This window comes from Lepisosteus platostomus, chromosome 11 (assembly GCF_059453375.1).
Source record: "Lepisosteus platostomus isolate fLepPlt1 chromosome 11, fLepPlt1.hap1, whole genome shotgun sequence".
Lineage (NCBI taxonomy): Eukaryota > Metazoa > Chordata > Actinopteri > Semionotiformes > Lepisosteidae > Lepisosteus > Lepisosteus platostomus.
The window spans coordinates 6783791-6811663 of record NC_142621.1 but is presented as its reverse complement, the minus strand read 5'-3'; the positions used below and the strand labels follow the sequence as shown (position 1 = coordinate 6811663).

At 34.9% G+C, this 27873-nt stretch overlaps 1 protein-coding gene across 5 annotated transcripts in view; it reads left to right on the top strand.

The window, feature by feature from the left end:
- Positions 1-1606: 1606 nt before the first annotated feature.
- Positions 1607-27873, top strand: part of astn1 (astrotactin 1) — a 257440-nt gene continuing 231173 nt past the window's right edge. For all 5 annotated transcript variants that reach the window (XM_088598148.1, XM_088598147.1, XM_088598145.1 and 2 more), the window contains exon 1: positions 1607-2215. In XM_088598148.1, the coding sequence (XP_088454274.1) occupies positions 1918-2215 (298 nt within the window). In that variant the 5' untranslated portion in view covers positions 1607-1917. The remainder of the gene's footprint in view (positions 2216-27873) is intronic.

Sequence of the window (27873 nt, the reverse complement as noted above, 5' to 3'; positions counted from 1 at the left end):
TGTGAACTCTATTCATTTGCATGTACACATGTTCAAAGTTCCTCTTAATTAGCTTAACCAATTAGCACCATTTGGAGCTTGCAGAGTAGCATACAAATTCAAATCCCTATTTTGTGCACGGCATAAGAGAACTGATATTGGCTTTTTCTTCTCTTGATCTCTATTTACCTCTATTAATAATATATGGGACACCCTTTGCTAATGTAAATTGTTTATTCTGTTATAGACATTGTTAATTAGTTGAAAACACTCCAAGATAGAATAAGAGTCATAGTAATCTATACACATTTGCCTTAAATATATTAATGTATCACATTATAAGCACTTAAATTCAAATTAATGTATACAGGAAACTAGAAAATTATATTATTTCCCTTTAATGAGGTTGTCTAATGACTTCTTACTGCTTCTTTAGTCTCACATGCCAACGATAGTTAACTTAGCACAGCAGATACACAACATAAGACAATACTGTACATGGGATATAGAGTACTTTACTCCGTTAGTCACCTTATTTATAACTAGCAAACCTGAGTTAACCTAGAAACCTAACTAACTAAACATGATATTTGACCAATTACAGCCAGTTGAACATTCATGGTGGTAGTAAAACTTCTTAGCCACTTGCACTCTATAAAAACTTTATTTGATATTCACAATTTACCTTTTTAATAAGGGAGGAAGAACTGAAATTTTTGAGAAAATTAAACTACAGACACACAGCAACCAGAAGTTAAAGTTAAAATCTAATATAATGTTAACTTACCATTTTAAAACAAAATTGTATCTCAGAACTCCTTTAAAGGAAGGCCGCATATACTGTACAGTAGCTTAGCATACTCTCATTTAATATTGCATAAGAGTATCTATATGCAGTAAGGTTTTTTATATTTTCAGACAGTCCTTAGTAAATGTTTTCTATGTGTTAGAAATATAAAGAAACCATAGTGACCTAGCACATACAGTAGTGAGCCTATCTGAAATAATAATAAGAGTTAATAATAATAAGAAAATCTGGAAGAATTTCAGTGAGTGGCATGAAATTCAGTGGAGGGGTTAAAACAACTCAAATAAAGTATACAGTGGCACGTATAGTACACGTTTCTAAGTCAATCAAAAGTTTGGCCCATTTTACAAAATAGCTTAATCTTTGAATTGTAGTATTTCAAAATGGCAATATTTATGATAAAATAGCAGCAGGTTTCTTATACAAGCACAGTGGCATGTTTTTGATTAACCAAACACCCTGTAAGGGTATTTTATTTAAAAAACACATAAACCTACAGTAAATAAAATTGGGGTTGTGTCAGGGTTCTTTCATAATTGTAATTTGCAACTTGACTACAAAGTATTTTGACAATCAGAATATATTTTGTATTTGTTTTTAAATATTTGAAAAATAAACCTGAATTATAAATATTTTAGCTTTTTCTAGATAAACAAAACTACTTCTTGGTTGCTTGGGTGACAAGAAAATAGCGTGGAATACGGGTTTTTGAAGACCTACAGTATACACACAAGTACAGTTTAAAACGTAGATATACAGTACATGAAGCCAACACATTTATAGACACCACAGATTTATTGCACATTTGTTTTTTTGCACAATATTTGCTGGGGACTTTTATTCTAAACGTAAGCTCGAGTTTGTACAGGATGAAATGAATGCACCGCACATGTAACTTTCTACAGGCAACCCTACTGCACAACCTGGAGAGAAAACGACATCATCTTTGAGCGATCTTACACGGTTTCGGGGGCTTTTCTAGCGAAGGGGAAAGGTTTATTTCGCACAAACAGTTCGCCGGAGATCTGCGCTTCACCACAGCATTCGCCCTCCTCCCCCCCTCGCTCGCTTTCTTGCTACCCCGTCTCTCTGTAGCTGCTTCGTCAGGGAAAGAGATCCGAATCATCGTAATGCCAGGAATGATGGAACCTCGGCTGTGCCTCACCTTCCTTTGGATTTTTTTTCTGATCTTCGCAGGTATCCCATTTGTGGGAGCGGAGGAGGACCAGTCTCAGAATGACCTAGAATGTAAAATGAAGAGCGTTACCGTCTCTGCCCTGCCGTTTTTGAGAGAGAACGACCTGAGTATCATGCACAGCCCTTCCGCCTCCGAACCCAAGCTGCTCTTCTCTGTCAGGAATGATTTTCCTGGGGAAATCGTGGTGGTGGACGACCTGGAAAACACAGAGCTGCCTTTTTTTGTGCTGGGTGAGTTTATTTTAAAGGTGCTCGACATCCCTCCCCTCTCCCGAACTGAGAAACAGTTACACATTTTCGTTATTATTTGCTGTTACAACATGCATTTCTAATCACTGAACTCTGCTATTGATTTTATTCGAGTCTACTTACACGTAACCTAAATAGCAAAATATCTGAGTGGCACACGCTACTGTATTCTTACAGCGTTTACTTCTGTTGCTGCAGTATGTAGGCCTGTTGTGTGATTGATGCTTGCATTTAATATTGATTGTATTAAATGAGCTTTCCTTGAAGAATCACATAATTAATGTTATTAGCATCACGGCGAGATGAAAAGAAAGCATTGCAATGTGTGTTTCTTTGATTTCACGGAACACTTCGCTAGGATTTTCTCATTTAAATCCGACCTCTTCCAGTGTGAATTTGTTTCAGCCTAATAAGTAAATAACGTTATTCCGGGCACTGCATTTCTCAGTGCTCAAGGCCTTATACTGTAGCTATGACCAATTGGGTTTAGTTGTCTTGCAGGCCAGACGGATTTGGTACCATTTTCAGGAAATTAAGTTCAATTATTTTCAAACTATAGTAATTGTGGGCCTTCTCCACTGCTGTCCCTCTATTAATGCTGTTCTTGAAGTCTAAGTAGAAACTCAGAAACCGTTTATCTAACCCAGTGATGAACTCTGGTCCTTACTCGTGGATTCAAGTTTTAGGTACAGTGCATAAAAAGATGGGGTTGCATATTTTCATATTGCAAGGTGCATGTTTTGATTTACAAAAACTTTACTTTTAGACACAGGTACACACGTGTAGTGTATGAAAAGTACAAGATGTACTGTAAATGCCCTACAAACAGCTGACTTGAATGCTTTTATCGCATACGTTGATTTTGTTCTGTAGTACCTGCGTTGAAGATACAGATTTTAATTTGTGAGGCAAGTTAGTTTGGAAAACACTGCACTGAACTTGCTTTGAGTTCATTGAAGATGTTACTTATTGAACAAAAAATACTTTTCATAGCAGTATTGAGAGATGAAAATACTAACTGAAATTTTTAAAAAAAGTTGAAATGGATGTTTAGTTTGGGATAGTGTTTAATTATTGTTTATCAACTCAGTTGAAAGGAAAAAAAAAACAGTAGACTAAGTGTTTACAATTTTTACTGTTCCTTACAAATTCTTTGCAAAAGTGTCTTTTTTGTTTTTATTTCATTCATAAGAAACCTGTCTTTTATCCTGTAGTCAAAGGAGGTGGCAGGGTAGCATGACAACTCCTGCCTCTGTGTTTTTTTAAATCATGTGTTTAGCATCAGTTTAATGAAAAATCTATTGCACAAGAGGGAGTGAGTTTTATGCAGTAGTTTTGAAGTTGTAGTTGACATGACTTTCATGGCTGTGAATGTAAAATACCATTCATGTTTAAACATGGCAAATCTTTGATGTTAATTTTTATTTAGACATTTTAACCAAATAAAACATTATATTGATCATGGTCTATGGTGTTGATAAATTTGCATTAAGTCATTAAGACTAACATAGTTTTTGATTTCCAATTGCTAAACACTTGTGTGTGTGTTACACTCAAAAGGTGTGAGATGTGTTTTTCACTCATGTTTGATTTTCATCCTCGTTCATCCTGTTGTGTACTTTTTATGTTAGTGTGTATTGTATCTCTTATATTAGATATACACAAATACAAAATGACCACTATAATCCTCACAACAGTATATTTGGATAATACTATATAATATTAAACCTACAACCCCACTGTTACAGTTATATGATGTACTGTACTTTAAAATTAATGTTCAGATCAGTTTTATTTCTTCCAAAATGGGATTAATTGCCACTTTGATTCGTATATAAAAACAATTAAAACTAATCTTACAGTCTTGAAAGTTGTCAAATCAAATACAACACTTTATGCTTGACCAAACTTTTTTTAAAACAAAATTAAATCAAAAAGGGAAAAGTAATAGGCACCTTTAAAAAAAAAATCACTGTTAATTATTTACAGAGTACAAAGTGTTGTGAAACAGTTGTGAAATATGGCCATTGGCCAGTGGTGACAAAGTGTCTGAGCATGGCAGAAGACTAATGCTGTGCTTATTATGGCTGCTGTCCATGGTGCTGATTGTACTGTAGGCAAGATGTTACAGAATATAAACCATAGAAAATACTGGTTTTCCATATGTACAATATATAAAAAGAAGGAAATCAGGATTATTGGCTTAATCTCTGTGGACATTCTATGCAGATAGCTGATGCTGCACAGTGCAAGAATTCCAGTCTCTTACTGTCATTAGAATAGCAGCGTATCTTTTGTCTTGGGTTTTTCAAATGGTAATACCATTATGCCAATTCAGATGTTTAAATTAGTTAAGCTTCACAGGAGTGCCTATGTGTACTGTAAATGCTGGGGAACAGGAGATAATTTATAGTTGCCCTTATATGTCAAGCTGATTGTATTTCATATTTTCTGAGAGTTCTGACCTCCACTCTTTCATATTATTTGTGCTTCGAATCTAGGTTAGTCGGTTAACATTTGTGAAGGTACAGTATCATATATTTATTAGATCACTAAAAAATCATAGAGTCCAGAAGTGATGAATCAGCACCCTAGCACAGTAGGAGAGCAAAGTGCTTCAATAACTGAAGGTTTTGGACTTTATCTGCAAAGATTTTTTAAGTTGATTTGAAAAATAATAGTGGGCGTACTGTACTGTGTAAAATTACATTCCAAATTTGATCAAATAATAAAAAGCATTCATAAAGCCATATTATGGCTAGTTTTTGCAGTTTATTCAGAACTCAAAATTTTAACTCATTTGGTATGCTGTGATCATTTTTGTGCCCTTATTGTTTATAAAGTTTATTACTTTTTAATGCTGCACAAACAGTCTGGAGTTTAAAGCACAGTTTATTATTGTTTGAGTCTTGTATAAATAAAAAAGTGTTCTAATAAATGAATAAACACTAACACATTATTCTTCACAAAATGCTTTCAGCAAAATAATAAAAGAGAAAATGAAAAATATAGGACAATTCTTAGGGGAATAGATTTGACTTACTGTACGTCTTACATTTGACTACTTTGGGACAAGCCAGTTGATTCTGATTTATTCTATGTTTACATGCTCTCAGATACTCCTATTCTCTTCATCAATAATATGTCACACAATTGCAGATTGCAATTGCTGACTTGTTGACTTAGCTTTGAAACGCCTAAATGCAGAATGTGATTATTTGTGTTTGAAGGCTATTAGACTTTTTCCTCACTTAACCCATTGATAATCCTGTTTACTATGAAAGACTGACTTTATGTAATGTATTTTCTGCCACAGTTCAACTGAGATTGGTATGACTGGTTATACCTTCACTTCTCTCTTGGTTTTGTATTTTTCTGTCATTGTAAATATACAACAGTGATTTTGTTATTTTTCTTGCTTTTAAATAGACTAGTCAGAAAAGTCAGTGACTTATGCATTTTACAGTCCCGCTAAATTGCAGATTCTGTAGGACCATGCCATTAAATTGTATTGCATTCAACGTATGGCGTATGGTATGTACAAAAAGATAACACTAGGCTCTTTTCTTTATATGGTTTTGTTTTCTGGCTTCTTTAAGAATGAATGACATGAAACTCTGAATGACATGGATATAGATCAGCCAGGGTCACACAATACATCAGAAAGAGTATAGTTTTTTTGTGTCCCCAGTTTAGAAATATCCCTGTTATAAAATTCATCCTCAGAATAATACATACAGTATCATGCTACCCAAGCTGAGAGGAGGTAGCAGGGCATAGCAGTACTCAGACTTACTGATGAATATGCTTCTGTTGTGATTGTGTTCTGAGCTAGACAGGACCCTGAGCTTCTTATTACTAAACATCATACTTCCATCCAGACATTCTAAATGTGGATGGCAGTCCAGTCTATAAACCAGTTATTGGTTTGAGGAGATGATCCATATGTGAAAATCTATTTTGCAATTGTGTAAGCGTTTTGGTTTCCGGCATGCTGTAATAACCCATTGGTTAGGATTTATTCAAATGAAAAGGCAAATAAATTTGTTCTGACTTGAGAATGCTTGTTTAAACCTTTAATCCCCCTGTTGCATAGCTCATATTGTATATACTGTATGGGATATCTCAAGTACCAGAATATGCTTGGCTGAATTCTTACAGTTGCTTGCTTTATATACAACGATAAGAAGAAAGACTTCCTAAAATAGTACATTCTCACGGCTACATCCTTATGTGTTGGATACACATTGTTTCATGCTGTCACACCTCTTTAACTTTATTCTATTAACAGTTTGTTTTTTTCTGATTTATGCAGTGTTAATAAACTAGGTAACAGTGCTTGAGTCAGATTGTTCTTATTCTAGATATAATTCATTGCTTATATATATATGAAGTTCAGTGACAGTATGTTTAATCTAAAAGTGAAGTTATTATTGTCCCACAAAACAGATTTTACTTTCATCAGTGCAAAACAAGCTAGTTTTAAAAAAGGTGTCATCAATATCTGAAGTAGGTTTACCAATATTTTTTCAAAAGTGCATGTTACGTCCCAGTGTGTGTTCTGTGTGTGTTTTTTTCTATGTTCCACACTGCTGACCCTTGATTGTTCTCCCTTCCCCATTGGCCAACCATCACACCACTGTTTCAATATGATGTCATCATCAATCAGCCCTCAGCCAATCAGAACTCATTTTATTCACTATATAACATGGAGGCTTTCAGTTTTCTGTTGTTGGTTTTCTGTTAGTTTCTTTGTACTTTCGTTTGTTTGTGTGTTCATCCTTGTTTTGTCATTACCTTGCCCCAGTGTTACATGTTCAACTTTTGTGTTCTTTTGTACCCTGCTCCTGTAGATTACTCTTGTTTTCCCTTATTTGTATTCCTGGTTCACTTGTGTTTTTGTGTGAACTTTTGTGTATAAGGTTAGTTTAGGTTGTTGGGTACACTTTACACACTTAATTGATTTTGTATTAGTACACTAGGTTAGTACGGGTGAGTGCCATTTGTTTTGTATGGTTTTGGGTAGTCAGTGCAGGTTAGCTAGGGTGTTGAAGACGCCGAAGACCATGTGTTTCGGGTTTTCTTTTGTAGTCAGATTAGCTTTCCCTCACTGTCCTAGCCAGCTCCATTTTGTTTATTTTCTTTTCTTTGGCACCACTCTAGTTCCTTACCCTTATCACGGTTCCTAGTCCCTCACCAAAACCCACCTGCTTCTAAAAGAATTATCCTAAATGTTACACCCCTTTACCCCCAGACACTTGGGGCCATAACAGTGCAAATGTGTGAAAAGAGGCCTGCAGTGTTTGATTGGAGATTATATTGTGAATGAAACTTCTTAATGGTTGGTGTTGTAAACTAACTCGCATAATATGCCCCTTAATATGAATTTAAATCCTTGGTTTATGAAAACATTTCTCTTTCATTTTGATGCTGCTTGTGTGTAAAATCCATCATTTCCGCAAAACAGAAAGAAGCCTGGCTTGATCCCCTGACTGTTATACAGATAAACAGCAGACAGAGTGTATCGGTCCTTGGTTGCCATGGAAACCTGAACTGGTTCTAGATTGAGCATTCAAGAGAGATTCCTTTATATACTTCCTTTAGGGAAACAATGGCTAATACACTGTGACAGAGAGAAGCCAGTGTAAATTGTGCATGCATTTCGACATTACCGTGCAGTGCGTAAATACAGTACGTAAACCCGAAGCTGAAGTTGTTTGCGAGCTGCATTTTGTAAAAGATAACTTGAGTTATCCATGTGTTCCATCTCTGTGGTTTCCTGTATCTTGTGTCTGTACATATTGACTCAGCAGTTACCAACAAAAGCATTTCCTATGCGTATTGTTACTGTCGATTTAAATGGATTATTTGTGAAAATTGCTCAATAATACAAATGACTGGAAACACAGGCACAGCAACACTATATTTTTAAACAATTGAATAGATTCTGCCAATTCATTAAACAAAAGAGCAGACATTTACAATTTGTAATGCTTTCAAGAAAAAAAAAACAGACACTTGTAACTAACAGTGTAGCCTCATAATAACACAAAATAATAGTTCCAGTGTTATATTTGTTATCAAGAAACATTGCCACTTCTATTTATGAAATGTACAGTAGCCTATCAGTGCCATGGAGAAAAAGAATGTCTTTAAAATGAGCTAACAATGCTTTTAAAGGCAACATTTTTTTCCTCCGTAGCGCTAATAGGTTTCTGTAGGTAATGAACCTGTTATACAGGGAGAAATATGTGAAAAACATGTGGGTCAACGATGCTTTAAGAATGCAAAACATTTCCATTCTTATGTATTCTACATTCTTAAATAATTAATTTTTAATGTAATTAATATTGTTAATTCTGCATGCATTTTAATGGTAAAAAAGTGCAGTGAAATTACAAGACCTAAACCTTGGAGATCTGGTATTGTATTGGCTTTCTACTGGTCTTCCTAAGATTTAGAGGGCATTTGGAGAAAAGCGTTAGTTATAATCTCAGGGTTAAAAGGAATGAGCTCTAAGGGAAGATTGAAAGAAATAAAACTGTACTGTATATCAGCAGTAAAACAAGATAGATCAGGGGAACTGTAATCAAACAAAATTGCACTAGCGGCAATTACTGTAAACTGAGAAACACCAGGTTCAGCACTGGATATGATATCAGATCCAAGTGGTTGTTCTGAGTTAAATTGGTATCACTGAACTGGTATTATGGGAACCTTAAGAACCACATGTCAGATTGTGCTTTTGTTATTTTGGGCAGTGAATAGGTCCCTTTCATTCATTACTTTTCATATACTTTGATGGGCTTAGCACAGTCTATGCAAGCAATAAAGCTATGCATTTATGTGAGCTTTACTGCTGTACATATACAAGTACTAATTGATATCCAATAGTTTCATTTTTTTGCTCTCTGAAATATACAGTATTGTGGACTTGTCATCATCTCTGTTGTTAAATTAAACACACTCGGTATTTTACTGTGCTTGACCTTGCATTTTGTTGTTCCTTGGTGTTTAAAACTTTTTCTGTTTATGAGCAGCATTCTTTTTTTTTTGGAGTACTGCACAGTTTGTCCCAAATCTTGGATTTTACTCTGCTTTCAGCTCATTTATCCATAATACCTAAATGATGTCTTCTGTCAGAGTTAACCATTAGACAAAAAGGCAGCTGGGGGCTGAAAGCACAATTTAAAAAATGTTTGCCAAAGAAGCCGAAATCTTTATGCACACTCACAAGCACCAGTAAACCTCTAATACTGGAATAGCAAACAGAGTGTGCTGATATTCAGTTAAATTTCAGGAAGAGAGGTTATGCACAATGAAGATCTAATAATTTATGAAATTCCACGAGCAACAGCTAGAGGGGATTTTCAAAGCAAATAAAAATGATTGAAAAGAAGTAGTTATATTAAAACAGTGAAAAAAATAAGAATAAGAAAAAAGTTATTGAGGGAGAAGTTTGAAGTTTCAGATTAAAGCTATTGTTATAACACATGCAGTATATCTTAATTCCCAATTAATGGTATCAATAGGCATTAAGGCTAAAAATAAATTGTACAAGAGCTATTTCTGTTCCATGTGTACTTTTGTTGCTGCAGATAGTAGAATTCTAAAGAATGGTGTACAGTAGTAATGGCCAAAAGTGACTGGAAAATGAGTGTTTGAAAACAGAGAGTACAGGTAAAAGGTGAATGCTCAAGTTGGGGTGGTAATTGTGGAGTAGCACAGGGGTCTGTATTAGGGCCACTGCTGTTCCTAATTTACATCCATGATCTAGATTCTTTTATAGCTAATAAACAAGTCAAGTTGGAAGACTAGTCAGTTTTTGGTCAGCGTATCATAGAAAAGATAGCTGCTGTGGAATCAATGCAGAGAAGAGCAACCATATACATTCTCAGGCTTCAAAGAATGTTCTGCACTGACCGCTGAAAGTACAGAATCTTTTTAGTGTTGAACAGAGAAGACGTTTTCCAAGTATTCGACATAGTCAAAGGCATCGGCAAAGTCAACCCAGTTGTCTTCTTCAGAATGAACAGTGAAACTCAAAACCAGATGTCACGAGTGGAAACTATGTGGACGTGCATTTAAAACTGAGAACAGGAGGGACTTAACCCAAAGTGAAGAAGCTAAGCTATGGTCTCCTGTCATTACTACGTTTTCAATATTCTTATTTCACTCAAGATCATTCCTTCTTTGCTTTAGTATAAGTATATTATATGCTGTATCTTTTTTTAAATATTGAAGGGATTTCAGGCCAGAATGATGCTGTGCTGACATATCTGATGAGGCTGTGGTGCGTACTAATTAAGAGATTTTAACATTTTAATTGTCTATGGAGAATACTGCAAACTAAAACTGTAAACACCTGCAGTTAATAGAGATGCTAATTTTTACAGCTCAAGCCATAATAGTTGGCACAGAGGGACATACAAGAGAGTAAAAATTGTTTTTAGACAGTAGTAAATGTAGTAGTGTGATATAGTGCAAACAGTAGAATTAATCAAGTGTAGATCAGCTGTTATGTTCTCCTATTAAATGACTTAATATGAACTCTTGTGTTTTTACTTTCCTTGCACAAAGTTGGTACTGTCTTTCTGGGTGGGTTTAGGTCCATTACTAAGCCAGAATTCCTCTGGTGTTCCTCAGGGCAGTATACTGGCACATAATTTGTATAGGAACAAGTAATAGGTTTATTCCATGCTGGAAAAAAGAAGAAAGAAAACACAACGTGAGGGCCTCCTCACACCTGAAGAAGGCTCCACAGCCGAAACGTTTTCTTTCTTCTTTTTTTCAGCATGGAATAAACTTATTACTTGTTCCTTTGCAGCCTACGCATGCTGACGCAGCTACCCACCTGAACTATAATTTGTATATATTTGTTAAGTATATACCACTTGTTTCCATTGTTAGGCATCATGGTGATAGTAAGGTTCCATACCAGATTTACTTATATTCTAATCCTGATATTCAACTGGATATTTGAGAGAATACAGAACTTCTGAGTCATTTTTGAGCCACGTGTTTGAGACATCACCACAATGGCTTTCTTCTGTCCCTGTCGTTTCTACAGTATATCCTGTTCTGTCTGTATCTTCCTATGGAGAAAGAAACGCATGCTTTTGTATTGTGTAGTTTGCTATTCTTTCATATTGCTCTTCTATCTGGGGGAACAAAGAGCACCTTACAAACACTTTAGTGTGTTCAAAACTGCAGCTTTGTCCTTGACCTGATCTCATTTTGACATTCATATAATTCCTGTCTTGAAATCCACTGCCTTCCTCTTTAATTCTGGATAGACTTTAAAATTCTTCTTTTAACTTTGGCTTTGAAGAATATCTACAGTATCATCACATTTCTTACCTCTTACATATGTACTGTATATCACATTTCACAATTTATGGATGAGACTGGCCTCTTACTTCTTTTGTCTACCAAAGTATGATCTAAAGATCATGGGATCTTTTCCTGGTTTGCTCCCAAATTATGGATTAACCTCCCATTGCAATTGGGATGGCCGAATCCCTATCTGTTTACTACATAATGCCTTAGATCTTGTTCACTAGCATTGGTATAGTCTATACTTTAATTTTGTGTGGTTTCTGTTACTGTATATTTTGGTTTTATCCATGTTACATTTTAACTTTTGCTTTCTTTGTTACATTTTGGGATATTTTTAATAAACAGCTTATTTTATTATTATCAGTATTAATATCAGTTGAATTTTAATTTGCATTTAATACAGATGTTTAGCTTTGCTAGAGTAGCCTAAAGATACCACTACTGACCTGCTTATAAAGTACAAAAGCTTCCTTGTGTCATTTAGATGCGAAATGGATTCTGTCTAAATTTAATAGCACAGTTCATTTGGAAGGAAGGGCTAAGACAGTAAAATCTAGTATACCTAATATTCCAGGAGTGCAGTTACAGAGCAGATTGAGATGAGTGCAATTTGTCTTTAAAATAGCCTCTGAAACAACATGGTCTCTACATAAACAATTTGTATACCTTTGGGTTTGCTTTGAATCAATGCAATTTTAGATTAAACATATCTTGTTTCATTTATTTTCATAGCATGTCCTGATGTAGGTTTAGACACAAATATATTTTGTTATTGCAGAGATATATGTTGGCCAAGATTTGTATTTCAAAATGCTCTTTTTATAAAAAATATTATTTTGATGATTTTTTAATTTTTATATTGAGGCAAAGATATTCATCCATTGATTAGAATGGATGTGAAATCGAAGCATTTAGCAAAAAATGAATATTCTTTTCCCTTACATGATTAAACTTTACTAAAAAGTTTACAGTGTCCCTTTTCCTATGAAAAAACACTCATTTTCATTTTGTAAGTGAACAAAAAACTGCATAATATTCTGCAGACAAACATAAATGTGTTTATCTTTAGGTTGCCTGTGTGAATGGAATAAACACATTGAATTCAGTATGCTCATTCCCATTGAGTGCCACAGGCAGATTTTCATAAACATATGAAAAGAACTTTAGAAATCTCCACTTTTACAATGGATACATCTTTCAGCTATTCATAATATTAATTTACGATTTTTTTACATCAAATAATTTATTGACATCAAAGGCTGCTTCTTTTATCCAAAGAAATTTACATTTGTAGAGCTGGGTATTTTTTTATTAAAAGCAGTGCTGCAACCAGAAATTGAATCTACAACCATCCGGTTATAAGCCTGTGTACTAACCACAGTTCCCCATTGCAGCCTGCTGTGTCCCATGGTCAATCTGTAGCTGTTGCTTACTGAAATATAATACCAGGCACGATTTTCTGTGGTTTAATGTTTACCTTGGAAGCAGTATAATTTCCTGGCCTAATGCATGTTCTATGTAGGCAGACTGCTAGATGGTGAAACTGAAGTCGTGCGAGTTCCTCAGAGAATACCTCAGTTTGTTGGGGTAAGAAATTCACATGACAACATTTCTTATTTAAGACTTGCTCTTTTAGGCAGTGGTGTAAAGTCATTAGTGATGTCAAGTAAAAGGTCATTCTGATAGGTATTGATCCCACTCTTATAAATACACATCATCTATTAAGTACAAAGCTTAACCTTTATCACTGGTTGTTTAACCCTTTCACCATTTGAAATATAGATATATATATTTAAAAAAAAATATTTTGTTGTTCATTTGTGTACAATGTAGTAGCCACTATGATTATCTAGTGTGCCGATTAAGGCACTGCTCCTCTTAAATTGAATTTATTTTCCATTCATCTGAAAAATAACCATGTTGATTTTGGGAATGTTCAATATTTGACATTCATATGACAACTAAAAGTCTTGTCCTGTAACTTTGAACAGAGAAGGTTACGAGGGGATCTGATTCAAATATTCAAAATGGTAGAACGTGCCTTTAACAATGAAACATGATCCAGAGGACACAAAAAAGCGAGTATATTTAAATGAACATATTGGTGGAACGTTCTTGGAAAGGGTTGTGAGAGCTTGTAATATGCTGCCCAGCCATGTTATTGAAGCCTTTACCTTGTCTTCTTGATACGATTCTCAGATCATTAGCTTCTAGTGACCAAACAGTCTAAATGATCCTAATGACCTCTGATTTGTCATCTTTATTATATTTTACATCCCATGCAGAGAATTGGATCAGAATCTGTAGTCAGAAATGAAGTGCCAATTCAGGATGGCACTAAATAGAGGGGACTGTTTTACATTATGGGTTGTGAATAGAGAATGTACAAAAAGAGTCACATTATGTTGTAGATATTGAACTGGTAGATTCAAGCCTTGAAGGCACAGCTTAGATTACGATGCTAACTATCAGACTGAGAAGTTGAAAAAGGAAAAAGACTTATCTGTTACTGTTTTTACTGTTTGTGCATTTTCTTAAACTGCAGAAGACCGTAGGAATTGTTTCTAGCTAGAAAATAAATGCATAGAATACCTGGCATTAGCCACATTGTATAGTACATAGACATCATAGTGCCTTTAACAGTGTTTTGTGTGCATTCAGAATTTAAAAAGTAAAACATCAAATGGAAATTAAGGTAAAATATTATGTATTTAAATTAAACTTACAGTATATACAGTTGAAAAATGGTCATACAGTAAATTATTTTCATTGCATTTAATACAAGATATTTGCTTTTAAGACTTTTTGATAAGAGCTAAAAAATATGCAAATAAACAACATCTGAGTATAGGATAAGGTATTTGCATTAGTCACTTTGTAAACAATCTAATTTCCTTCTCGCTTAAAACAAAAGTGTCAGTATTTCAAGTAGTATTAAAGCTCTGATTTTGACTGTTGGAATGTACTCTCTTGGCATTACCTCAGAATAGTTTTATTTTAGCTCCTCTGAAGGTTGGCCTGTTATTGTATTTCATACAGGAAGTGTGTTACTGACCAGGCATAATGAATACTGATTATTATTGTTGGCTTTTTAGCACTGCTCAGTACCATCCAATTTTGAGAAAGCTGCTAATTCCTGATAAAAGAAATGGCAATCTGGAGCCTTTGCTGGAAACATTAAATGCATGGACAGAACATGCACACACAAAGACAATATATAAACCAATATAAACACCAGTTAACATAGCCAGCATGCCTTAATTAGGCAGGAAGAAACTTGAACACCCGATAACTGCTCACATTGACACAAATAGAGTGTTAAAACTCTACATAGACGGCTACCCAGTCTGAATCTTAACCCAGGACCCAAGAGCTATTAAACAGCAGTACTAACCACTATATAATTATTCAAGCCATCTATTTATTTCTAGTGAATTTATTTCTGCTGCAGATGTGAGACATACTGTACACATTTTTCTGCAGTTTTTGTAAGTGAAACAGAGCAAGCTTCAGAAATTATTTTAAAGATTTATTTCAAAAGACAAAGCTAGTGTTACTGCAAGCAACGAATGGATAAAGCAGCTGAAAATGACACAATTCACAAAGCCTATTTAGTTAATTACTATAAATCTCTAAATCCCATTTTTTTCTGCATGAATTAAATGCAGGTCAGTTTCAGGGCAGTGGAGTAACAGCTACAGAGTTGTGTGAATCTGCTCTCCAATACTGAAAAAGAAATAATAGACTAATTTTCTGTAAATCGCCCAGGAGTAGAATATAGGTGAATAAAATCCTGCATTGGAAAAAAAGGAACCTTTGCTCCTCACATAATAATGAATATCAGAATACATTAAATAAGAAAGAATTCAACCTTTGTAATTGAACTGTTGCAAATAATTTCTTAACTGATACTGTATGTGACTGTGGAAGGTGATGTGATATGCAAAATAGGTTAGTGTTAATATAATCTTTGTAGCACTTAGTATTCTGTTGTGTGACTTATATGAAGATAAAAAAAGAGCCAATACCGTGCCATAACTAACATGTTCTGTGCAATTATTGTCAGTGTCAGATTTAGAAATACAGTAAAACATCTTTAAATGTTACATGTTTCTCATTTGCTTGTGCTCTTAAGCAATTATAAAACCAGAAATCTGAAATTGATAGACATCTGGTAAAGATAAAACAATAAGACACTTATGTAGAGTGTGTTGTCAGATATTAAAAAAATATATATTGTATATTATAGCTCTGTCATAATTACCCTTTCATAAGAGTGTAAATGAACTCTAGTGAACTAATCCTGTGCTCTGATATTTTTATCTTGGAATATGTAAATATTCCTGTGGTACTGAAAGGCATCAAGACATTGCTGTCTTAAACTAATGTCAAATATGTAGGACATATTGTAAAGCACATTCTTTACAAAAAATATACTTAATATATGGCTAACAAATATTTAAGCATAACATTTTAAGTGAAACAACTGTAACATTTTTTAGTTTAATTACGAATGGACTCCTTATTACATGACAGGTTTGATTGCCTGCAGTGTTACTATAAAGTTGCATAACATACAACTACATCGTGTGGGAAGGAACATATATTGCGGATTAGAAAATCAAAGCAGATCTAACAAGGCAGTTAATGTGCCAGTGAAATGGTAATACTGAAAGAGAATATGTTAATAGGAGATTGCGTGATCTTTATGCTTCAGAATCCCTCTTTGATCTTGAATGGTGTTTACTGTTTTATGGTTACAACTGCTGCCATTTAGGAAATCTTGTTTGACAATGATAACCTCTCCGTGTATCAAAGGAGACATTCCCGCCTGAAGAATTATTGAAAGACCCATTAAGGCCTAGCACATTCGACCCTCATTACTGCATTCTTCTCCTGAGCTAGGCAATTCGGAATTTTTCAGTGTAGTGCGGATATGGCATGAAGTGATTCTTCATTCGGATTGGAATGTTGTTCATAACCAAAACAGTTAGAAAGCTGACATCAAAGATAGAGTTGTAATAGATTTTTTGAGGTGAGGAAAGTGGGTTTAATTTAATGGACGAAAATATCAGCAGCATTGATTTAATTAATATGCCTTCTGAAGCCTTCTTTTCCCATTTTGACTTAATATCCATAGCAAATGACCCTTAAGAATATTAAACGGAGCTTAACCTTCACGAGGAAGTCAGGAAGAACTTGTTGTTTTCTCCAGATCATTTCTAAAACTCAGTACCTTTTAAATTACATTTCAATTGGGCCTCCTAAATCATTTGCAGCTCTTTCCCCAGAAAAATAAAAATGATACTAATTTCTAAAATTAAAACCTTATTTTTTTTCTTATTACTGTATTAGAATGTGGGCTGGACTGTGTGTGGTTAGCACTGCTGCCACATGGTTCTTTGGTCCTTTGTCTGATGCCAGATTCAAGCACCTTCAGTGTGCACTTCAGTGTGAAGCGTAGTTCAGGACCCTATGCAGACGGTATAATACGGAAGTAAGAGGAGAAGGACAACAGGGAAAAGACGTAGAGGATCAGGACGGGTTGACAGACAGGGGGGCGTGACGGCGGTGATCCGGTGCTCGGGGGGTGTGGCGCAGGCAAACAGACCCAGACAGTCCAAAGGGGGAATCCAGGGCGCAGTCCAGAGTCCAGGAACCGTGGAATCCATCAGAGACAAACAAGGTTAAAAACTGGGAGGGGATCCGGAACAGGAACAGGGAATAAAAACCAGGTATCGAGGCCAGGCGCTCTGAACCCAGGACTCAGATGGTCAGGACGCCGTGATGAAGCCTGTGCCGTTGGGTCTCTCCTGGACCCGCTGGTAGGCGGGCTTCCCGGCGTCCATCTCCCAATGCTGAGCCAGGAATAGCGGGAGTGCCAAGCTTAAATATTGGCAGACAAAACAGGAGGCAGGTGCACGTAATCAACTAAAATCCGAAAGGGTCGCAGCGCCCTTGAGAGGAGGTATGATGATCGTGACACTACCCTCTTAAGATGTGCTGACTAGTTTCACCAGAGTTTATAAATATTTTGTGTATGTACTATACAGTATGTGTCCTGTAGCGGATTTGGTCCCCATTTGGGGGGTAGTCCTGCCTGATGCCTTATGGTTCTAGATGACTGCTACCATAACTGGGAATAAGTAGTTCTCTGGTAATGCAAGGATGGATACATTGAATGGATTGATTATCCAATAATTGTAATACCTTGCATTGTTTGGAGGTTTGTCGAATTAGTCCTTCATTCATATTGTGTTTTAAAGGCTTGAGTGCTCTAAATAAAGATGACGGAAGTTAATGTGACTAACAGCTGTGGTTAAATTGCAGCGTCTACTGTAAGTATGGTGCTGCTTGGATTTGGGAAATTACAGAATCTTAATTATCCAGCTTTTCACTGCTGGTGACCCTGGGTTAAATAGTTTAGTCTAATTCACAGACCACTGAAATTAGTTCGGTGGTGTAAGGTTTAGCCCCAGAGGTTGTCTCCTGAGAAGAAAAAAATCTATAATTGTGTGAGAGCTATTTGTAACTTGTAAGGCTTTGAAGAGGCCAGGGCTGAAGAACAGACAGTTTTGATACCTGTCTTAAGGGACATTTGAAGGGCTAAGTATCAGAAACTCTCAGTTCTCCTTGTTTTGGAACATGGCAATCATGTTACATAATAGCATCATGTTTTCTTTTAGTATTATCTGTTGTACAAATGTAGATCTTTCCAAGCTCATTCCCAAGCATGTATTGCAGCTCATCTAATATTGACTTGAAAGAATTAATCACAGTGCATAAACGGATGAGTTGCCTTGTAATTCAGAGGTTACATGTTTCGTTTCTTAGCATACCAAATTTGACCCACATGCAAATGTACATTGTAGTACTCTTGGGATAAGGAGTCAATCAGAAGTGTGGCTCATGAGATTCAATAAGTACTTAATGCTTAGCCTTACTGAATGGGAGTGTCTTGGAAACAAAGACAAAATATGCTTTATGCTTGACAGACGTTGTTAGCTAAAGAGCTTCATAGCTTTTTTTATCCCCAGTTGTACAGCATCAGTCCAAGTATTTTTAACGTACATATATCCATATTTATGTTTCTTTAAAGCATTTATGTATACTCTGCTGACTTCAGTTGAAGGTCTGTAGTTAATAACTGCCTTCTCACTCTGGTATGTCTGTATCACCTTGCTGCAAATGTCTTACCTGACAGGAGGTACAGTAGATTATTGTTTTTTGACAAACTGAGATATAGAGTATTTCTAAGTTAATATAACTTTGTTGTTTTATAGTGTCCTTTTTAGTCTATTATTAGAGTTTTAGCACATATTATTTGCTTTATGGCTGTTCCATTTTAGGTGGTTTAATTTGTAAGTGTCAAATTGCCTCAATGCCAGGAAGGGAATTGCACAACACGTTGAACAGACAAATTAAATCTTAATTTACGATGAGTGCAAAACAAAATCCTATTACACTCCTCATTTCCTTAAGACCTCTCTTAAGATGCTGTGTTGTACTTTAAAAGATAAGCCACATCAACAGGTCATGACCAACCCAAGAGAGCATAGATCTAGATAAAAGATGAAAACTTGTAGGTTCTGTGGTTCATCACAGAAGGTGATGACGTCACCAAGAAAGAGTCCAGCTGATATGAAAGGGCACAGCAAGGCAGAAAATGCTTTGATCTCTGTCAATGGTGCTGTAAAGAAAATGGAAGGATGCACTCACTCCCTTTCCTTGCAATGAAGATGGTACTGCATAGGTGCCTGTCTAGAAACAATCAGAGGTACAGTAAATGCTAGTCTGATCTTTTTTTTACCATGTGTCTATTTAACGTTTTTTCAACAGTGTTGAACAGTGTTCTTCAGAAGCATTCAAAGAGCTGAGTTCTAAAAGCACACCTCCCAGAAAGCACTTTTCCCAATGGGAGACTTCACCTGTTTTTTGATTTCACCATTTTGCTTTCAAACCAATTGATAGATTTGACCTATCATTTAGTAGACTCATTTGAAGATTATAGTCTTTCACTTGAGATTTAAGATTAAGAAATGAAATAGAAAAACATGGATGAGTGGTTCATTTTTATATAAAGCTTTTGAAACTCTCTAAAGATTGAATAATGACAGCAAGTCTTTAAGGTATTGTTAAATTTTATGCTTACAGAAGAATGCAGTACATTATAGCAGACTGACTAAGGTGCAAATAGAAAAATGACAACTCCAATCCCAGATTATAGCTGAAAAACAGTTCTTGCTACTGTCCCTGCTAATCAAAGCCACTTCATAGCATTTGACTTCAGTTTCTCTCAAAGTAGCTTTTTAATCTAAAAATGCCTAAACAAAGTCTCTTGCTATATCTGTTAATAATTGTGCAGTTCTGTAAAGGTGGGTTTTTCAATTTACCAGCTATAACATACAGTAAGCAGAGTATAATTAGATTTTTCGTTTTTGAGGATACTATCAGCATGCTGATCATATTTTAATGTGTAGTTTTATATCTGCTGTCTGACATCCAGTTTCTATTTGGAAGAACTTTTATATCTGAAAAGAGAATCCACAACTTTACACAGAGGGTTGTGGGAGTATTGAACAAGTTACCCAGTCACGTTGTTGGAGCCGATACCCTAATATCTTTCAAGATGAGACTTTTGAATCACTTGGCTAATAAATACCAAATGGGCTAGATGGACCAAATGGTTTTCTCTCATTTGTAACCTTTCTTATGTATTTATGCTCCCAAGATTTGGGTGAACTCATATTTGATCTTTATTAAGATCAGCCCAACATCAATAGGTTTAGATGTTAGATAAGGGTTGGTTTAGACTGAGGTGTTCCAGTCTTTGGAATTTTTCTGCATCAATATGTGTCGGCAGATGCCATTGTCTTGTCTTTCAGAAATAAGAAACTGAAACTGAAAAATGAGATGTGAAGGAAATGTAAGGCATTTGTATTCTCTGCATAATCCCATTTATGATTCATTTGCACCAGAAGGGAAGCAGTAGAGTCATGGATAAATGGGTTTTTGTGAGCAAATGGAGACAATATTTGAACATATTTCTGTTGGAAAAAGTGGAAGTTTTTAGCTTTGGTGACTTAAAGCGTGTAGTCCTCACATAAATTGATTTTCTGTCATCACAAAGGTTTAAAGAAAATCAGTAGCACAACTTGTATTTTCATTTCATTAAACCTAATTTCTCAAAAAAGATTAATGAAAAATAACAGCATTTATTTTAATAGTATTTTGCAAATTAATCATTGTAATCCCGCCGGATTTAATGTGTGACTGAGCAGACTTGAGTGGCTGGGCTCAAACATCTGTCATTTTTACAGAAGAGCCCTAAATTACTTATTTAATTAATTATAAAATGTAAGTAATTAAAATATTGTTATTTGTGTTCAGATTATAATGGTTTTGAGTTTTCAGCTTTGCTTATTTTATTTTAAAGATTTTTTTTCAGTCTAATTGACTGTTTCACTTATTGGAACTTATGAGGGCTGGTGAATACATACAGTGAATTCTGCTGCCATTAATACTATGTATGCGCAGCATAATTGCAGGCTATGATGTTTCAATTGAAGTAGCAATTAGGGAGTCATTTGTTTATCGCTCACCTGACATTGTTGTGTGTGGTACTGATAGTCATGCTGTGAAAGTAAATGCCCCATTGCAAGAGTCCTCTGTTAAGGTGAAGCAGAGAAATCGTCACGTTTTGCTTAGCGAAGATTTTTTTAAAAAGTCACTAACGAAAAACCAAATGATATGTGATCTGAAAGCTGAAAGCAACGGATTTTTCTCACACATCAGTGCCACAGACAAAACACTAATCTAAACACCCAAAAGTTCAAGTCATGTCTAAAAGTCAGGAAGGTAATGATGTGAATATTTTGAGATCAGAAGGGTGTTTTTGTCTCTAACTTCAATTGAGACCATAAGGCAGTAATACAGTATGTGCAACATACTCTGCACTTCAACAAAGTAAACTGAAGCCAACAATACTCCCAGAACGTCTTCCGGAGCCTTCTACAACCTGGCAGCAAGCCTGTACACTCAATGAAAAAAAATCAGTGAGATGTTTGATAATAACAATGAGATTTAAGTTACAGTGCAAGAATAGCTCCAGGACTAACAAACGTAATTTTGAGTGTATCCCTAACCTTGTGAAGTGGTGGCAGATGTGAGGAATTGTGTTGGAAAATAATCTTCTCCACTTGTGAAGTGTATTCAATGGATAATTCACAAATTTACTTGCTTTTGCACATTGACGTCTTACATTATTATTTCATTCTTACTCCAGCTCTGGATTTCATTGGAATATTCCTTTATTTTTCTGTCACTGTGTACCTCTAGTTCCATTTATCTTAGATGCCAGGGCAAGTTTTTACTGGTTTATTTAGGTCACTGATTTTTATATGTATTTCTTCTCAAGTAAAATATTCTTGCCTTGCTTGTAGCTAAAATAGCTCATAAAAGGCAATGGTATTTCACAAAGAGATCATGCTTTTTGGTAAAATTCAGTGGCTTACAATAGTTATATACTCAATAGTTCATTTTCATTTTCCTGAACCTTTTCCTCTCTTTCATAAAAGTTAAAATGTTAAATTCAGGGTAACAGCAGGTAGTAAGGACCATAAATTACCGGACAGTATGATGCAGTTCCTCAGCTCCGTGAGAAAGGAGGGCTTGCTTTTCCACATAGAGAACAACACAACATTTTGTATCACCAGCAAAAGAGAAGTCTGGCGTCTCTATGGTCACATAGTTGTTGCTGTTCCCAAGCATTTAACTGCAGTTTTCATTCTGCCTATTAACATGACCTTTGTTCTTCATGTTGGTTTTTGATTCAGTTATGCCACTGAATTGTTTCACTCCATTTAACATTTGCCGCAGGCCATCTCTTGCTATCAGTGCAACATTTTCTGCAGAGTTTTATTGTCTTAGACAATTAGACATAATACCAGGAGTATGCAGAGATATTTTTTTTTAGCTCTGTACTTTCCCTTTTCTATCTAACAGCAGTCACTGACATAATAGGATATTCATAAATGTGTAATGATGATTATACTGTGATGATACTTTGAAGAGCAAATATCCAGTTCAGGTTGGTATTTTTTTGTTGAGGTTCTCTCTCTAAGAATCCTAAGAAGCACTTGAATCCTGCAACAAATCAAAACGCTGAAACTGCCGTTTAATTTGATAATATAATCCGATTTCATTTAACATCAAGCTAACTTACTTTGTACTGTATATCCGATTTTCACATTAATGCCAACTTTGAAAAAACTAGCAATATAACCATTTTAAAATTCTGACATGTCTGTTTTCCTGATTAAAATGTAGGTCACTTGTTTTGCTAAATGTACTGTATGGTAAAGTTAAAACATAATTAAGTTTAGTCGTATATATTTGTATGCAGTGGAAGTATAAAACACCTTAAAAGTTACATATTATTACGTTGATTGCTGATTTTTAATTTGCAAAAGGAATTAAACACTGTAGTCCTGCTCTTAAAGTCTTGAACAGATTGGCAGTGATAACAAAAGAACAAAATCAGATGATTTAAAAATAAAAATGATTAAATAGCTTTTAAAGGTGACTCACATTGTGTTTATGACATCTCTGCTTCTCTGTAGATTAACTGAAGCTATTAAAGAACTTTCAGGCTCAGAGACACATTAACAATAGAACTAAAGAACTAATGTAATCTAAACGTCTGGGACCTGCCCTTTTGGAGAAAATCTGTAACATGGTAGCACCCACACTGAGATAGAGCAATAGTAATATAATTAAATAATACATCTAAAGCAAAAGTCAACTCGGAAAATGGATATGTTGGAATTGGCATCACTGTGAGAAATACTGTATAGTTATGAATTATAGAAGTTATTTCTCACAGTAACCATAAATGAAGAACGTGGAAACGATCCTGTGAACAACAGAGATATGATTATTTCCTTGAGATGCTTTCATTTAATTTTTCAAGGCTTAAAAGTTTACTATTTTTTTAAATGAAAGTAGATCAAATATTTATGCTTCTTACAAAGGCATTGGGAGAGACAGACAATTTTCAACAGGCTATTGCACTGCCTGTCAAAGGGTGAAGTAAACAACTTACCAATTTAAAGTAATGAGGCAGAGGAACCATTAATCTCATGAAAATACATCGTTTTTAACCAAATAGGATGCAGCAGTTCTGAAATTTTCTGAATTTGTGTATTTCAGCTACACAAATTGGTCATGCATGGTGAATATAGTTTTTGTCTATACATAGTGCTGAGGTTTAGGCCATGACATTGAAGACATTTATTGTCAGCAACTACTGCTGCACGCCATATCGTTGTGCATTTGATAAAAAAAAATGATTTGATTTGAGTAGAACCTTAATTTCTCAATTTATGCTGGAATACTCTGTATAAAATTGCATGTTTTTTTTAATGAAAACTTCTGGTTTAGTTTGTGCAACTCATTATCATTCTGCTGACTAAACATTAAGATTGCAGTGAGTATTATATAAATTATAATTTGAAATTGAAGTCAAAAGTACGTCTTAAAGATTTACAGATATGTTTTTATGATTGTAGCAAATTGGCTAATCTAAGCAAGCTTTTTACAAGAACCCAACAATGTTTTGTGTTTTTACAGTTGCCAGTAGAAAATTGTCCTTGCTCTTACTTTAGTCAGCCTGGATACAAATTCTTTATTTAAATTTCAACGTTTGCCAGTGCCTCTTTGGACCAAAGTAAGCCTATGTGTCGAGTTAGGCGTATGAAAAGCCTGAAAGGCATAAATATTACCTCAGATTTCCCCTGGCGATATCTCTTGTGAGAGAGCAGAAAATGAAAACTAAATAACCAATCTCCCAACACTTTTTTCCTCATGGTGACATGAGCATAGGTCTAGATAAGCCTGTTTAAACAAATCCTTACAGGTGGTCCTCAATTTGACTTTGGTATGAGAAAGTTATATCGCCCTGAATGTTAATTCACCACATTCGTGCTTTTGTGCCCATTGGGGGATTAATAATGCTCCAGTGCAGAATGTTTTTTGCTGTTTGCTTTTTTATATACCACAAATTCTTAATTTGATTTGTTTAAGAATCACATGAAGTTTCTTTTGTTGCACTGATATATTCGTCATGCCTCATTAAGCGTAAATGATGTCTGTTTATATGATTATTGCTGTTGCCAATCATGTTTTACATTTTAAAATACTTTGTCTTTTGTAATGGATAGCGTTTCATATGGCGTATGGTTTATGGTTTGGCATGTGGTTTGATTTGATTAATTTGGCCCGATTTCTTCTGGTTTTTACTGTTCTGTTCACCCATATTATCATACGGTATATACATTATACAGATAAATATATAAATATTGCAGGAAAGAAGTCTGACTCTTGAGACTCAATACATGGCTAATTTCTCACTTGTATCATGAATTGTACAGAAATGTCTCTGTTAGCATGCAACGTTAAAGTACCATCGGAAGTAGAGCTTTTTATTGTGAAGACAAGTAAAGGCCATTGCATTGTTTAAATAACTGACAAATTACACAGGCTCTATCATCTGATGTGAGATTGTGCAGGACTAGAAAAATTACAGCTGTGCTGCTGAGCCCTTGAGTTTTAATGCTGGAAATAAGGCTATGATGCAGCAGGAGTCTATAATAGTACATTTTATAAAAGCAATATCTGATCACATGCAATGTGTGGCACCTATCCAAACTGCTCTAGATATTGTCAAACAAATTCATTTATGTAACCATAACAAATAAGTTTATAGCACAATGTTCACTTGCTGTCTTAGGAATTTCACCACAGCATATCAAGCTAGAACATTTGCCAACACACATTTATCATATTTAGGTTACTAATTGTATTACAGCTTATTGAGTGATTAAGGCTAACTGCTATGGAAATTCAAAACCTAACAAGATGCTACAGTATGGATAATCAAAAACAGATTCTATGAAGCCAGAGGCTATTTCTGTCAAGTGATTGGTCTGCCAGCTTGTATTTTCCCATGATAACTACACTGGTGATCCAGCATGGTTAACCACATCTGGTTGTGCCTTTATGCTAATATAACCTGTTCAACACTGCAGTCTTTGCCATTTTCCTCTTTGAGAGATTGGTGTCAGATTATCTATATCTTTATAAATCTGATAGGTGGGGCTTTTTATGTGAATTAAGGTAAAACTTGATTTTACCTAAAATAAACATTGTGAATCGCTCTATTTTAAGTTATTTGTATTTGACCAGTATGCAGTGTTACAAAATTACAGTGTTACAAAAATTAGTGCATCTTCTGCCATTTTTAGACATACCTGTGACCACTTCAGTGTTCATCATTTTAAGGCACTTTTCCAACAGCAGTAAGAATGCTCTTTGTACAGCTTTAGTCATCTTTTTGGATTGCAAAAAGTAATCTTAAATTTTAGTCAGTGCTATTTGGAAGATTGAGTGCATGTAGGCCTTTTTAAAGGTTTCTGCTACTGGAAATTTTAATTTTTTACCTTTGAAGTGTAGAAACATTAAAATAACAGAATTCAGATGCTGATGAAAGAAGAGCTGTTTATTCGTATGCATACAGTACGGGAGATCAGCTTGTAAAAGCTAGTTTCTCCGAAAGATGTTGCTCAGCGCTTTTTATACACAGTAAAAGACAAACTTCCTACCTTTAACATAGATTACCTAATTCCTAAAACGAACCGTTAGTTCTTAGTCAAGCTTGGATAATGGAAAATGACTCCTTATTGAGACTTTCGTTATTGCTTACTGTACATTTGCAAAACAAGACATTCTACTTCTCTTTTTACTATATTTAAGACATGTGCTGTACTTTTCCACTGATCTATAGATGTCCCCTGGTATGCTTCCATTTGCCAGGGTTATAGGCAGTTTGTTAGTTTCTATAAAATATATAACATTCCTTCAGAAGGTACACTATACTGTAAATCAAGAACTTTGATTCTGAAGAACAGTAATGTGTACATTATAATTTTAGAAGTTCTGATCAGCATGTTGTTATGTAACAGGGACTGTAGTTTAAAATAACACATGCATAAAATTCATATACCACTTAGATATTCTGTACCTTAAAACCATTTGAGGTTGTGCTTAAAAACAATGAAGCATCACTTGTTACTGGAGTTCTGACATTTCTATTGGTTAATTTTGTCTAATACTGTACTTCATAATTACAGTACATAGTCCACCTGAGAACCAGTGACAGATAGATCTATTTTCTCATTACAAAAGACTTGCAAAAAACATTTAATCCATAAGAGCAAACTAAAACTGTTTTAAAAGTCCTGGAAATAATCCTAAGGCTACATAATGGTCTAAGACCTAGCGTAGGTATTGCATTTAATGTGGACTGTACAGTAGCATCATAAACCAAACTTCTCCATAAAAGCCAAAACACATCTCTGTTTCATATTAGTCTTCCACATTTAAATACAGAGGTACATTTTTTACTATATATATATACAACTAATGGAAATAAGAAGTTTCATAATTCAGTTACCAGGGTGTTCAGATATAAAAATATTATTATTATTGTATTATTATATTATTTTTTATAAAAGTTTTCTTTGCATTCTCGTTTCATGGCCTGTTATTTGTAGGCAAAATTCACATAATGAAGTAATTTGTCTTGCTCTTGTTACATTTGTAGACATTCGCAGCAGTTCTCAGATGTCATCAGTCATCAGATGCCCTTTCACAAATGATTAAGGATCTTATCAGAAGCTTACATTGTCTGACATCACCTCTTTGAAATGTATTCAAGTACATCACCTCACACTTCAACCTAATATAATACTGACATTTGATGTGCAAAGTGTTCTGATTGACTAAATCATCGAGTTGAAAAAATGCAGGTATAATCAGTAGTCACAGGTAGTTATTTGCTTGTTGAAGGTTCCCACATGGGAAGATTAATAGATTTGTTTTCTGCATAAAAAACAATTCAGACTCTCTTTGATAAAACAATCTTTTATGAATGAAGCCCCCCCTTTTTTTCCAGTACACTTTTCTCTTTCATCAGCTTGCCATCACTATTTTGCCATTGCCTAATTGAGTGCTTGACAAATTTATGGTGTTCCAAAAGTTTTAAAATAGTTATCCTGCTGTTCAAGGTCTTTCATACAGTAGTTCATAGTCTTGAGCTTTCTGAATTTTTAGGTATGGGTCGTTAAGATCCCAGGGCTGTGCTATTGGTTGGTAAAACAATTAAGCTCACACATATTTCTTCTCATTTTTAGGAAGTTTATTCTTCTATACAGAATATAAATGCCAGGACATTTTTTTATGTT